We start from the raw sequence: 11,258 nt of genomic DNA on the forward strand, positions 1-11,258 counted from the left end.
AAAATATAATATGGAACAATGGTACAGAAAATCTGGGAATAATCATTTTAGGATTAACATCTTGATGACGAGTGTTTTGCATAAACACAGAAATGCAGTGGGTGTACTGATCATTTTGCACCATTCAGCTGGCTGTTTTCCTATCACAGTTCAGTTTGTGATGCAAAAAAATGTGTTTTAATTTTCCACACTTTTAAAAGTGATCGAATAAGCAGGTATAGAAACGTTCACAGAAACATGCATACCACAAAATCAATTTAAGACAACAGATGTCATGCACTGATAAATAAAGGATTGTGTTTGGTAACTGAAGACCTGTTAATGTAGGGTTTGACATTAAGATTTGACAGGTACTTGAATGTTTAAGAACAATTAAATCACTTGTTAAAAAAAAATAATAATAAGTGTATTGACATTACTACCAAAACAGGAGGCATAATGAACAAATTCATTCATTTAGTAATTCTTCATAATTCAGACAATCAGTAAAAGTCTCAAAGTGTTTGGTAATGATGCCACAGGGTTATGATCAAATAAACAATGACAGCTGACAATTAGCATGAAGCTGATTGTTACCAGATCAAACAACTTCCTTTGACATTTTTTGTAACTGTCCTGGACAAACATTAATGTCGAGCCCCGTGTTGCTACAAAAAAAAAATCATAGGCATTTCATATAGTTAGGTACATTCACGCTCTAAAAGGCCGGGAATACAATACAATACAATGCTTAGGGTTTCATACGTTGTAAAAGCATCACTAAATAGAAATAGCAGACATACAACATCACCGATTGATCACCGAGCACCTACACAATTTGGTGATTTGATGTATTAAAGTTCTCTATGCTTTACAAATGCAGATTATGCTCACATGTGACCTGGATTGTTTTCAGCAGTGCATTACATGCACACCATCAGAAAGACATGATTCTCCAGAGCAACAAGGTAGTGGGACCACAACTATAATGAACAGCACTCAACCTGTAGAGCCAAGATTTAGGTTTGGTCACAACTGAACACAAAAAAAAATAAATTCGAACAACCATCTTGTTACAAAGCAGAAGTCTGTATATGCAAACAAGCCCTGTAGTAAACCGATAGCAAAAACAATGCACACATTCAGTACACAAGTAGAATGTCAGAATCTCAGTCTATGCTGTCTTTGCAATGCTTTTCCACAGACTGCAGCCCTGGTTTTGTGTATAGGAGCAGTCGTCCTATACTAGAGGCATTGACTGTTTGCTTTGGTGCAGCAGGTCTAGTTTTAGCAGTATTAGTGCTGGACTACTGTACTCTTGATTTACAGCCACTGGGATGTAGTTTGGTTTGAAGGTTGCATAGTAGAATCTACATTCAGAAGAGTGACCTAAATAGAGCTTTTGGATCGTGTCTCATAGTCCTGCACTTGCACCAAAATATCTTTAAGTTAGTTTAACAGAACAGCATTATTGAAGCAAATTTCACATTCATTTTTAACGGCCAACAGAGTCATAATGCACAAATTATCTACAAATACTGGTTTAGCTCTTCAGTCTGTGATCTTGGTCCGATCTGTCCATTCAGATGGTTTTGCACGGTTTCTCTGAGGATCTAAATAGATGTAGTTTTGGTCACCAGGCAGAAGAGGGCAGTGTTGAAGCCGGGGCTCACCCTTGCTCCAAACTTTCAGTCACCTGAACAGCCGAGTAAGTGGGAGGCTGCGCCTGTCGCGTGAAGAAAGAAGCAGCTCTTTTGGGCTTCAGACGTTTAATCTCTTTGCCTGAAACAATGCAGGTAAATTAAAATGAGCTTTGTCCCAGTTTATTATTTCTCTATTGTAGATGATAAAAGTTAATGGGCAGAACAACTGAACACCAAGTGCATCCATCGCACCAATGCAATTTTAGTCTCTTACCATCATCAACATAGCTGATGGTGTTGAGTGAATGGACTCGGCTACAGACCACGCTGCTCTGTCTGCGCAGTTTGCCCTGCCGTCGCTCTCGGGTTTTCTCATTGGTTTCCCGACCCGTAGGTTCTTGGGAAGGTGTGATCTCACCGTCAGTACCAGCGGCTGCTGACTCACCAACAGAGTGTAACTCCACACAAAACTCAATAAGACCACTCATTAGCTCAGCCTAGAGGACAAAAAGTGTACTGTTATGCATATGTAATACTATATATATATACACACACGAGTAAATATGTAATACATAAGTATATCATGAAAATGTATACATGCATACATAATTCATACATAAAACCGTTCTAAAGTTTGGGGTCAGTAATCAAAAATATAGTAAAAACAGTAATATTGTGAAAAATTATAACATTTATAACAACTCTTTTCTATACAAATGCAATTTATTCCTGTGATGGCAAAGCTGAACCAGCATCATTACTCCAGTTTTAAGTGTCACCTGGTCCTTCAGAAATCATTCTAAAATGCTGATTTGCTGCTCAATAAACATTTCTTATTAAGCATTTCTCAAGAAAAATATCTTATGTTGAAAACAGTTGTTATGCTTAATATTTTTGTGGAAACTGAGATACATTTTTTGAGGATTCCTTGATAAATAAAAAGATGAACAGCATTTATTTGAAACATTTGTTACATTATAAATATTTTTAGGTCTCTTTTGACCAATTTAATGTATCCTTGAATGAAAATATTATTTTGTTTGATGAAATATATTTATGAAAATTAATTAATTTGATAATATTAAAATGCAAAATTTTTTATTTTATTGCTATAATACATTTTAAATATATGCTTGCTTACACTGTCAAACACAACAACATAAGTCATTGTGTGCTCACCTGTTTTGAATAAATCTTTAATAATTTATTGACAGGCACGCCAGCCTCCTCCCCATCAAACTCCAGCCAGAGGATGTGTGTGTCTCCCTCTGTCTCTGGGTAGCTGTGATCCCAGGAAAGCTCACTGAACTTGAGACCGAGGAGGACATGCTTCTCTTTCACATCCATGACATATACTCCTTCCAGACTGATGCCCACACTCACAGCCTTACGGCCACCTCTGTGAAGGAGGCCCTGTGCTGGCTTGTCTATCTCACCCATGAAGAAAGCACATCTGCAAAAATACACACATGTAAGGCTCAGACACTTCATATTCGAACAACTTTTCACTTGCAGTAATAGTACCCATAGTAAGGCAGAGTGTGGCAGCTCCTGAGGTACTGGCACAGCAGAGTGATGGGCTCCTGACTGGAGTCAGTGGCAGCAGAGGAGCAGACTGAACGATACTCCTTTATAAGATTTTGCTCCATCTCTGCATTCCTCCCTCCTCTCCCCCTCAGTGTGGATAGAAAACCTCCTCCTCCTAATGCAGCGTGGGCCGGTAGGAATGAGGACAGCTTCTTCTCTCTGGAAAAATATTACAGGTAGAAACTGATATTAATTTACAGCAAATTAGTCAATAACAAATTATACTGTAATAGACAACTAATTAATTCTAGGACAGGATTCCCAAACTGGGAGGCTGATGAAAAGCTAATAATTAAATTTGTAAAGTTTTGTTCCCCTTTTGTAAGTTGCTTTGGATAAAAGCATCTAGTAAATTCATAAATGTAAATGCAGTAAATTATGCATAATTAAAGCAAATAACCCTAAACCAAACCCTAATTCTACATGTTGTTAATTAACATTACTCAGAACTTATTTGTGTCAATACCTCAAAATAAAGTGTAACCAAACATTGAAAATAAAAAAAAATGGACAAAAAGGGAAATGAAACCTCAACTTTACATTAACCATCTGATCCCTGATATAGGAGCAGAGAAGGTCACCTGATTGCTGCTGTTAGAGCCTGATCATCAAGCCCAGTGCCCAGCTCAATGGCACAGGACAAAGCTCCCAATTTCAGCCAGTGTTCAGGGTCACAGGGGTAACGACCCTCCAAGATATTCATCTTGGCCTCATCATAAAGTAGCCTCAACACTCCTTCATCTTCAATCTGACATTACAAAATAAAGATGTTACACAACATAAATTCACATCATGGAATCACAAAATGAATTTTAAAATGCATTCATTTAATATATCATTAATTAAATTTCTGTTAATAAATTAAAAAATCAGCTTTGCCATAATTGCTAAGTCAAAACACTTGAAAACCACAGTCTTATAGGGTAATGGCAGTTTATGGTAAAGCCTGGTGCACACTGGACATCTGAGGTAAACATCGGGATTTGTAAAAAGATTTTGCTTGTCTATATGATTGATATGTCACATAAATCTCTTTGAGACGTTTTATGTTATGATCACTCTTAATGATAAGCAGTCCATGACCTCCACTGGCCAGTCTAATAACTCCAGACACAAATACTCAATCAGGTCCAAAGTCTTTGATACAGTGTTACACAGTCTGACATGCAAGGTATTTGACACTGTGCATGTGCCTTGGCTTTTGTGCAAGATCTCTCTGGGGTCATATTGCATATTAATCTGACAAGCAAACCTCTTAGTAGACAAAGAAAAGCGCAAAGTGTGCACTGGGCTTAAAGGGATAGTTCACCTAAATGTGTCATCACCTCATGTTGTTCCAAACCTGTATGACTTACTTTCTAAAGTAAAATAAAAAAATATATATTTTGAAGAATTTCTCAGTGTCCATATAATGAAAGTCACTGGGGTCCAACACTGTATTGAACCCTATTAACTTTAATTATATGGACAAAAGACACTGAAAAATTCTTCAAAATATCTTCTTTTGTTGTGCAGTTGACTTTGTTGGGCCCCACTGGCCTCCGAAAGGAAATAAAGTCAAACATAAGTTTGGAAATACATGAGGGCGAGTAAATAAGAGAATCTTAATTTTTCCCAACAACAACAACAAAAAAACTTTCAATACCTGAAGTTCTTTTGACCTGGAATAAAAAACATTTCTTTTGAACAGAAGACACGGCTCATCTGAAAAATACAGAAATGTGTTATTGATAAACACCTAAACTTTCGAATGAAGCAAAATTACACACACAAGCATACCTTGAGAAATGTCTTCTGCGGGGGCCTCAGTAAAGCGGTACAGCAGGTCCTGCCACTGACGACGCAGCTTGTAGGGCAAATGTTTTGGTTTCAACTGCAGGTCTGTTCAAACATATCACAACAAAATGAGACTAAAGATGGGAAACAATAAGAAGGACTCCATAAAAAAATATGATGATAAAAAGCTAGGGCGGATTTCCTCTGTAAATCAATAAGACTGCATGTCTAACTAAAGGTTGGAACAGAACACACAACTTTTGACCAGAATTTTGCCCTGATTATCAGTCTGGATGAGCTGATAGTAGTAGCCGAAAGTCGTGCCAGTCTGCAGATTTTGGGCAGTAAGAGTTGACAGATTCTTGTTTTTTTTGCATATTGCTTTCATTTGTCATGTGTCTCATAGAGCTGCATGTTTCTGTGCGAGTTTGTGTTTGGATCTATTTGAAATCTGGTAGTGTGTGATCCTCAGTTGTTAAGTATGTGATGCACAGTTTTTCTTTGTAGCCATTACAGAATTGGCAAGTATATGATGCCTAATGTTTTAAAATCTGTACTGATTATAAAAGTCATGTAGTGCATTCCAGACCTTAATAAGTAAAAAGCTGCCCTTGTTTAAAAAGACATCAAATAATCCACAAATGCCAGCGGGTGGCACTGATGCCTTCAGGACTTCCTGATGTACCCACCTAACGCTTCACTTGCAATTCAGCCACAGAGATTGTAAATGCCATCATTGTGCTTGCCCTTCTTCATAACCTAACTACAAAAAGCTCATAGATTCTGTATCAGTCTGACATCTGACCAGAGCACAAAAGAACAATAATTACCAAGCAAAGGAGAGCAGAACCAGAAAGCGAACACATCTACGGCAGAGTTGGGAATGTTGAGGGCTTCTCGGACATTGCGGCCGAGCTCCTGCGCATTCATACAGCCTAGACCCTCCAAAGTCAAGTGCACCGCACTGTCGCTCACCAAGTACACCAACAAATCCTGAGCTGGAGAAACACAAGAGGGACAAATGATCATGTGAGGTCAACAATGATCAGATCACGACCTCCAGTCCAGTGACATCAGATCCAGAGAGGAACAGAGAACCGACCTCTGGTGACTGAGGAAGCCACACTTCCTCGCTGGGAATGAGAGTGCTCTGATGGATCAAGGGGGAAGTCGCCATCATCTCCCTCCATCTAATCCAGAAACAAACACAAGTACCGAGTAGGAAACACAAAGCATTTTTATTTAAGGGACTTCTGCTAATTGTTATTGGTATATTCTGTACAAACTAAGCATAAACTGTAGAAAAATTCATCAGTTGGATAGTAATTTTCAAAGCAAAATTATCCGTCATAAGCATAAACAAGTTTGAATAAAAACTGAAGGCTAAAGCAGCAACTTTTACGCTCCTGGAGTATTGTATGTTTTACAGTTTGCTTTCGCTATTTGTACCCTAAACATCACCTTGTTTACTATACATTATTAAAATACGATAATATTATCAAAAAATAAGTGAATTAAAAGAAAAAAAGAAATACAGCTGACGTCCCTATTCTGACTGGCTAACGTTAGCTAACTTAGCTACTCCAGTAACTGGCCGGACACCAAACTACATACAGCAACATACCGAGACACTGTCCTTCGTTTCAGAAGCTTCTTTCTCGATCAAAACAGACTGAAAGCATCAATATTTGGGGGGATTAAGTTACATAAAAAGCTGAGAGTATGACGGCAGCAGCAGCGCAGCTGGATAATGTTCTTCAAACAGCGCCCACCAGTGAAATCAGCAACAACCGGGAAGAAGCTTCATGCCTGTAGAAGCGCCGCGCTAGGACTCGCCAAAAGAGGCCGCACTACAGCCCAAAATGCCAACTGTTTTTTTTTCAGTTGACACTAGGAAATGTAGTAAATATATCCTCAACAACACATGAATAAACTTGAATGCTTTATAGTAGCGATGTATTTGCTTTTAATAAATATAAAAAATTCAAAACAAATAAAAATGAAAACCAAAACATGCTTTACACCTAAAACATTTGGATAAAGATATTTAAATTCTATTCTAAATTACGAGGCAGTTACTGGTCGTCATTCATTCATATATGACTTATATTATAAAATAACATTTGTGTTTAAATTATATTCAATTTATTTATATATAATTTATCTCTCTCTCTCTCTATATATATATATATATTTGCAATTATATTTAAATAACTACAAAAATTACAATAGTATTATAATTTAAACGATTTTTTATTTAACTTTTTAAAAGAGCAACAAAATGAAAAACAAATAGATGGTTATTGCATTCTTAACACACCATACTCAACAAATAATAATAAAAGCCAGCTAGCAGTCCCCAGCCGTGCTTTCTCAATAATAATTAAAGCCTCTAAAATACACTGTTCACTCAACAACAAAAAAAGCTATTAGCATTTACTTACGTCGTTACAAACCTGTATGGTCGACTTTCTTCTGTGGAACACAAAAGCAGATATTTTCAAAAATGTTTCTGTTCATACAATGAGATCCAATGATGATGATCCCATTGACTTGAGATGAAGACATCTTCAAAATATTTTGCATTCTGCAGGTTTGGAGCAACATGTGACATCCATTCTAGTAGCAATAAACTACCCTTCTAAGCTCCCTTTATATGAGATAACAAAAATGAAAGTAGAAGCAAATGAATACACACAAAACAACATTGTTTATTTTCACAGAACCACAGTAAAACTCCATATGAGAATGTTGGAGAGTCCTTGCTTTACCATACTGATCCCAGCAATGACCACTCAACCACCTGATCTTCTTGAAAGCATGAACAAGAAACGGCACCGCTTTAGCGAGTTGCGAATCCCAGTTCATTGTTTAGGAATTAGCAGTAAATAACATTTGTGTTTAAATTATATTCAATTTATTTATATATAATTTATATATATATATTTGCAATTATATTGAAATAACTACAAAAATTACATTAGTATTTTAATTTAAACGATTTTTTATTTAACTTTTTAAAAGAGCAACAAAATAAAAAACAAATGGATGGTTATTGCATTCTTAACACACCATACTCAATAAATAATAATAAAAGCTAGCTAGCAGTCCCCAGCCGTGCTTTCTCAATAATAATTAAAGCCTCTAAAATACTGTTCACTCAAAAAAAAAAAAAAAGCTATTATCATTTACTTACGTCGTTACAAACCTGTATGGTTGACTTTCTTCTGTGGAACACAAAAGCAGATATTTTCAAAAATGTTTCTGTTCATACAATGAGATCCAATGATGATGATCCCATTGACTTGAGATGAAAACATCTTCAAAATATTTTGCGTTCTGCAGGTTTGGAGCAACATGTGGCATCCATTCTAGTAGCAATAAACTACCCTTCTAAGCTCCCTTTATATGAGATAACAAAAATGAAAGTAGAAGCAAATGAATACACACAAAACAACATTGTTTATTTTCACAGAACCACAGTAAAACTCCATATGAGAATGTTGGAGAGTCCTTGCTTTACCATACTGATCCCAGCAATGACCACTCAACCACCTGATCTTCTTGAAAGCATGAACAAGAAACGGCACCGCTTTAGCGAGTTGCGAATCCCAGTTCATTGTTTAGGAATTGTCATATGATTGGGTCAATTGTGAAAGTTAACAGCTATTAACACAGTGATCTGGACCATTTTCACCTTCATTTTTCAGGCAAGTACCTGAATCAGTGTGTGCCTGTGCTATAATCTTATTTTCAAACACAACGAAAATATGGGAAGAGCCATGAATGTTTCTTTGTTAAACAACAGTAATGAGTTCAAACTTTATTGAGCACCATGTAGGAGACAGTCTGTCATTAATTTCCACAGTGGCCACCTCTACACAATGCTCATCAGTGTCCAGTCCTGCTCATCACTCTCCCTGAGAACATACGACAGTGATCTAACAGCACCCGCTGCCTGACTGCTGCACCGGGGTGCTTTCAATTTTAAGATCAGGTTTCTCTGAACCCCCCGAAGTCCCTGGTCTCATGCGCTTCTTTATCTCCTCTGCCATGGTCATGAAGGCCTGCTCCACGTTCGTGGCATTTTTGGCACTCGTCTCAAGGAAAGGGATGCCAAGAGAGTCAGCGAACTCCTGAAAAAATGTGTGGGAGAGAGAAGACCAATCTTTGTGTTTTCAGTTAATGTATAACTATAAAGTGTTTGGTGTAGAAATGACATAGCTTACCTCACCAATGGATCCTCTGCAGTGAATGGGTGCCGTCAAAATGAGAGTTTGATAAAAACATCACAATAATCCACAAGTTATCCAACAAGACAACATTTTCACTGACGGAAGCATTATTATGGATTATGGACTAGTATTTTGCCAGAAGCAACAATTTAAAAGTTAAAACATCTTGATGGGAGTTTCACTTCAAAAGAAATGAATGGATGGACTGGAGTCCTTGTGGATTATTTGTGGCTGTTTGGACTCTCATTCTTACGGCACCCATTCACTGCAGAGGATCCACTGGTCAGCATATGATATAATGTTAAACTTCTCCAAATCTGTTCCAGTGTAGAAACAAACTCATCTACATCTTGGATGGCCTGAGGGGGAGTTCATTTTCAGCAAATTTGCATTTTTGAGTGAATTATTCCTTTAACTAGTTTAAAAAGGAAGTTAATTAGTTCCCTACCAACCAACCTTAGCTGTAGTGTAGTCCACAACTTTTTTTGGAGTGAGGTCACACTTATTTCCTACAAGTAGTTTGTTGACATTCTCACTTGCATAGCGATCGATTTCTTTCAGCCACTGTTTCACGTTGTTGTAGGATTCCTGAAAAGAAATCAGAATTCAACTTTTAAGAATGTGCGCCGTTTCGATTACATTTGAGAGGTAAACCTTCATTTTAAACAGTAGCCATAAATGTTTCAAGTACAGATGTGAATTTTGTTAGAAAGGAGTCTCACAAACCTGATCCGTAACATCGTACACAACAATGATCCCATGAGCTCCTCTATAGTAGCTGGACGTAATCGTGCGGAATCTCTCCTGTCCAGCAGTGTCCCACTGTAAACATGGACATGACTCATTTAACTGAAGTATCCCATTAAATGACACTTAAGTTGAATTCTAAAGTCTACAAACTCACTATCTGCAGTTTAATAGTTTTGCCATCCAACTCAATAGTTCGGATCTTGAAATCCACTCCGATTGTGCTGATGAAACTCTCTGTGTAGGTGTCGTCCTGGAAAAGAAAAATCAATCATATTTCAACCACACACGGTCAGAGATCATTCATATCCAAAAGATGCTGTTGCAAAAAAAACAAAAAACACTTACTGCAAAACGCAATAGAATGCAAGATTTTCCAACTCCAGAATCTCCAATCAGAAGAAGCTTGAATAAGTAGTCACTGTGGAAATATGCAAAAACAAATAGTTTTAAAACAGTTCTGAGATCTTCATTTTATATATCAAATATATTCTCTAACTCATATAATACTAATATTAAATATTATATTTAATAATAATAAAAAAAATAAAGTTAAATATATAATATACAAATATATCTATCATACATACGTTATTTTTTTTTACAGAGCAACTATATTGTGCAGTCTGCAACCACGACAACTGCTTTAAGTAACAACCGTAACACAATACTATTTGCTATTTAATTATTATATAACTTGATCAACAACTGCATAGGGATTTTGGTTGACCTGCCAACGAAAGGTTGAAGGAAATGATGAGGCGGTCATAAATGTTTATAGTTCTCACGACTTACTATTCAGGGTTCATGATGTGACAGCAAAGGGATTGTTGTTGTTTGTCCAGCTGGTAGAAGCGCTCTGGGTCGCCTACTGTTCACCGGCTGAGCGCAAACTCTGAGCCAGTATTTAGCCTGGAATAGTAGCAATAAAAAGAGGATCTCTGAGTTTTGAGAAGCCTCTGTGGACCGTTTCCAGACCTCCTTATAAAATCAACCCAATCTGACTTTACGCCTCTTCTCTCCTCTCTGGTTTTACAAGCCGCGCAAGTGCGGCAGTGACGGATGATGATGATGATGATGCGCCACTATTCTCACCCGCTTTCGCCGCCTAGTGGTGGGATCCATGCATATGTAATTTTGTGCATATGTTTGTGCATAAATATGTTGATTTTGTAGATGAGCTGATATACACATGGATCAAACGTGTATCTGTGTGGTGTTGGACCCTCGGGGCCTCCAGCCTGATGTAAAATGTAAAATAAATAATATATATGCACATTTTTTAATTTGT

General features: G+C 37.2%; 2 protein-coding genes and 1 long non-coding RNA gene across 3 annotated transcripts; 1 reads left to right on the forward strand and 2 right to left on the reverse strand.

Moving 5' to 3' along the window:
* Nucleotides 1-188: 188 nt before the first annotated feature.
* LOC107555160 (putative FERM domain-containing protein FRMD8P1) lies at nt 189-6,791 on the reverse strand. Its single transcript, XM_016237860.1, has 10 exons — nt 6,610-6,791; nt 6,088-6,175; nt 5,816-5,983; nt 4,989-5,090; nt 4,855-4,913; nt 3,791-3,957; nt 3,147-3,368; nt 2,802-3,075; nt 1,897-2,119; nt 189-1,761 (listed from the first exon to the last, which is right to left on the reverse strand). Exons 2-10 carry the CDS (start codon nt 6,173-6,175, stop codon nt 1,649-1,651), a joined length of 1,416 nt encoding a protein of 471 aa, XP_016093346.1. The 5' UTR covers nt 6,610-6,791; the 3' UTR covers nt 189-1,648.
* LOC107555162 (uncharacterized) lies at nt 3,035-3,841 on the forward strand. The gene is made up of 3 exons (XR_001605140.1): nt 3,035-3,093; nt 3,302-3,385; nt 3,775-3,841. It is a non-coding gene; the product is annotated as an uncharacterized lncRNA (long non-coding RNA).
* A 1,638-nt stretch (nt 6,792-8,429) lies between the features above and the next one.
* LOC107555161 (ras-related protein Rab-1A-like) lies at nt 8,430-11,042 on the reverse strand. The gene is made up of 6 exons (XM_016237861.1): nt 10,763-11,042; nt 10,316-10,388; nt 10,125-10,220; nt 9,947-10,042; nt 9,677-9,808; nt 8,430-9,121 (listed from the first exon to the last, which is right to left on the reverse strand). The coding sequence occupies exons 1-6, from the start codon at nt 10,774-10,776 to the stop codon at nt 8,927-8,929; spliced, it is 606 nt and encodes a 201-aa protein (XP_016093347.1). The 5' UTR covers nt 10,777-11,042; the 3' UTR covers nt 8,430-8,926.
* Nucleotides 11,043-11,258: the final 216 nt, after the last annotated feature.

This window comes from Sinocyclocheilus grahami, unplaced genomic scaffold (assembly GCF_001515645.1).
Source record: "Sinocyclocheilus grahami isolate Dianchi unplaced genomic scaffold, SAMN03320097.WGS_v1.1 scaffold526.1, whole genome shotgun sequence".
NCBI classification, from domain to species: Eukaryota; Metazoa; Chordata; class Actinopteri; order Cypriniformes; family Cyprinidae; genus Sinocyclocheilus; species Sinocyclocheilus grahami.

What these genes read in the sequence shown, in the direction of transcription:
- LOC107555160 (XM_016237860.1), bottom strand. Translation starts at nt 6,175, where the DNA reads ATGGAGGGAGATGATGGCGACTTCCCCCTTGATCCATCAGAGCACTCT. An exon ending in GGCTTCCTCAGTCACCAGAG is followed by an intron (nt 5,984 to 6,087) that starts GTCGGTTCTCTG and finishes GTGTTTCTCCAG; the next exon opens with CTCAGGATTTGTTGGTGTAC. An exon ending in GTTCTGCTCTCCTTTGCTTG is followed by an intron (nt 5,091 to 5,815) that starts GTAATTATTGTT and finishes ATGTTTGAACAG; the next exon opens with ACCTGCAGTTGAAACCAAAA.
- LOC107555161 (XM_016237861.1), bottom strand. An exon ending in GCATTCTATTGCGTTTTGCA is followed by an intron (nt 10,221 to 10,315) that starts GTAAGTGTTTTT and finishes TTTCTTTTCCAG; the next exon opens with GACGACACCTACACAGAGAG. An exon ending in TGGACTACACTACAGCTAAG is followed by an intron (nt 9,122 to 9,676) that starts GTTGGTTGGTAG and finishes ACATTTTTTCAG; the next exon opens with GAGTTCGCTGACTCTCTTGG.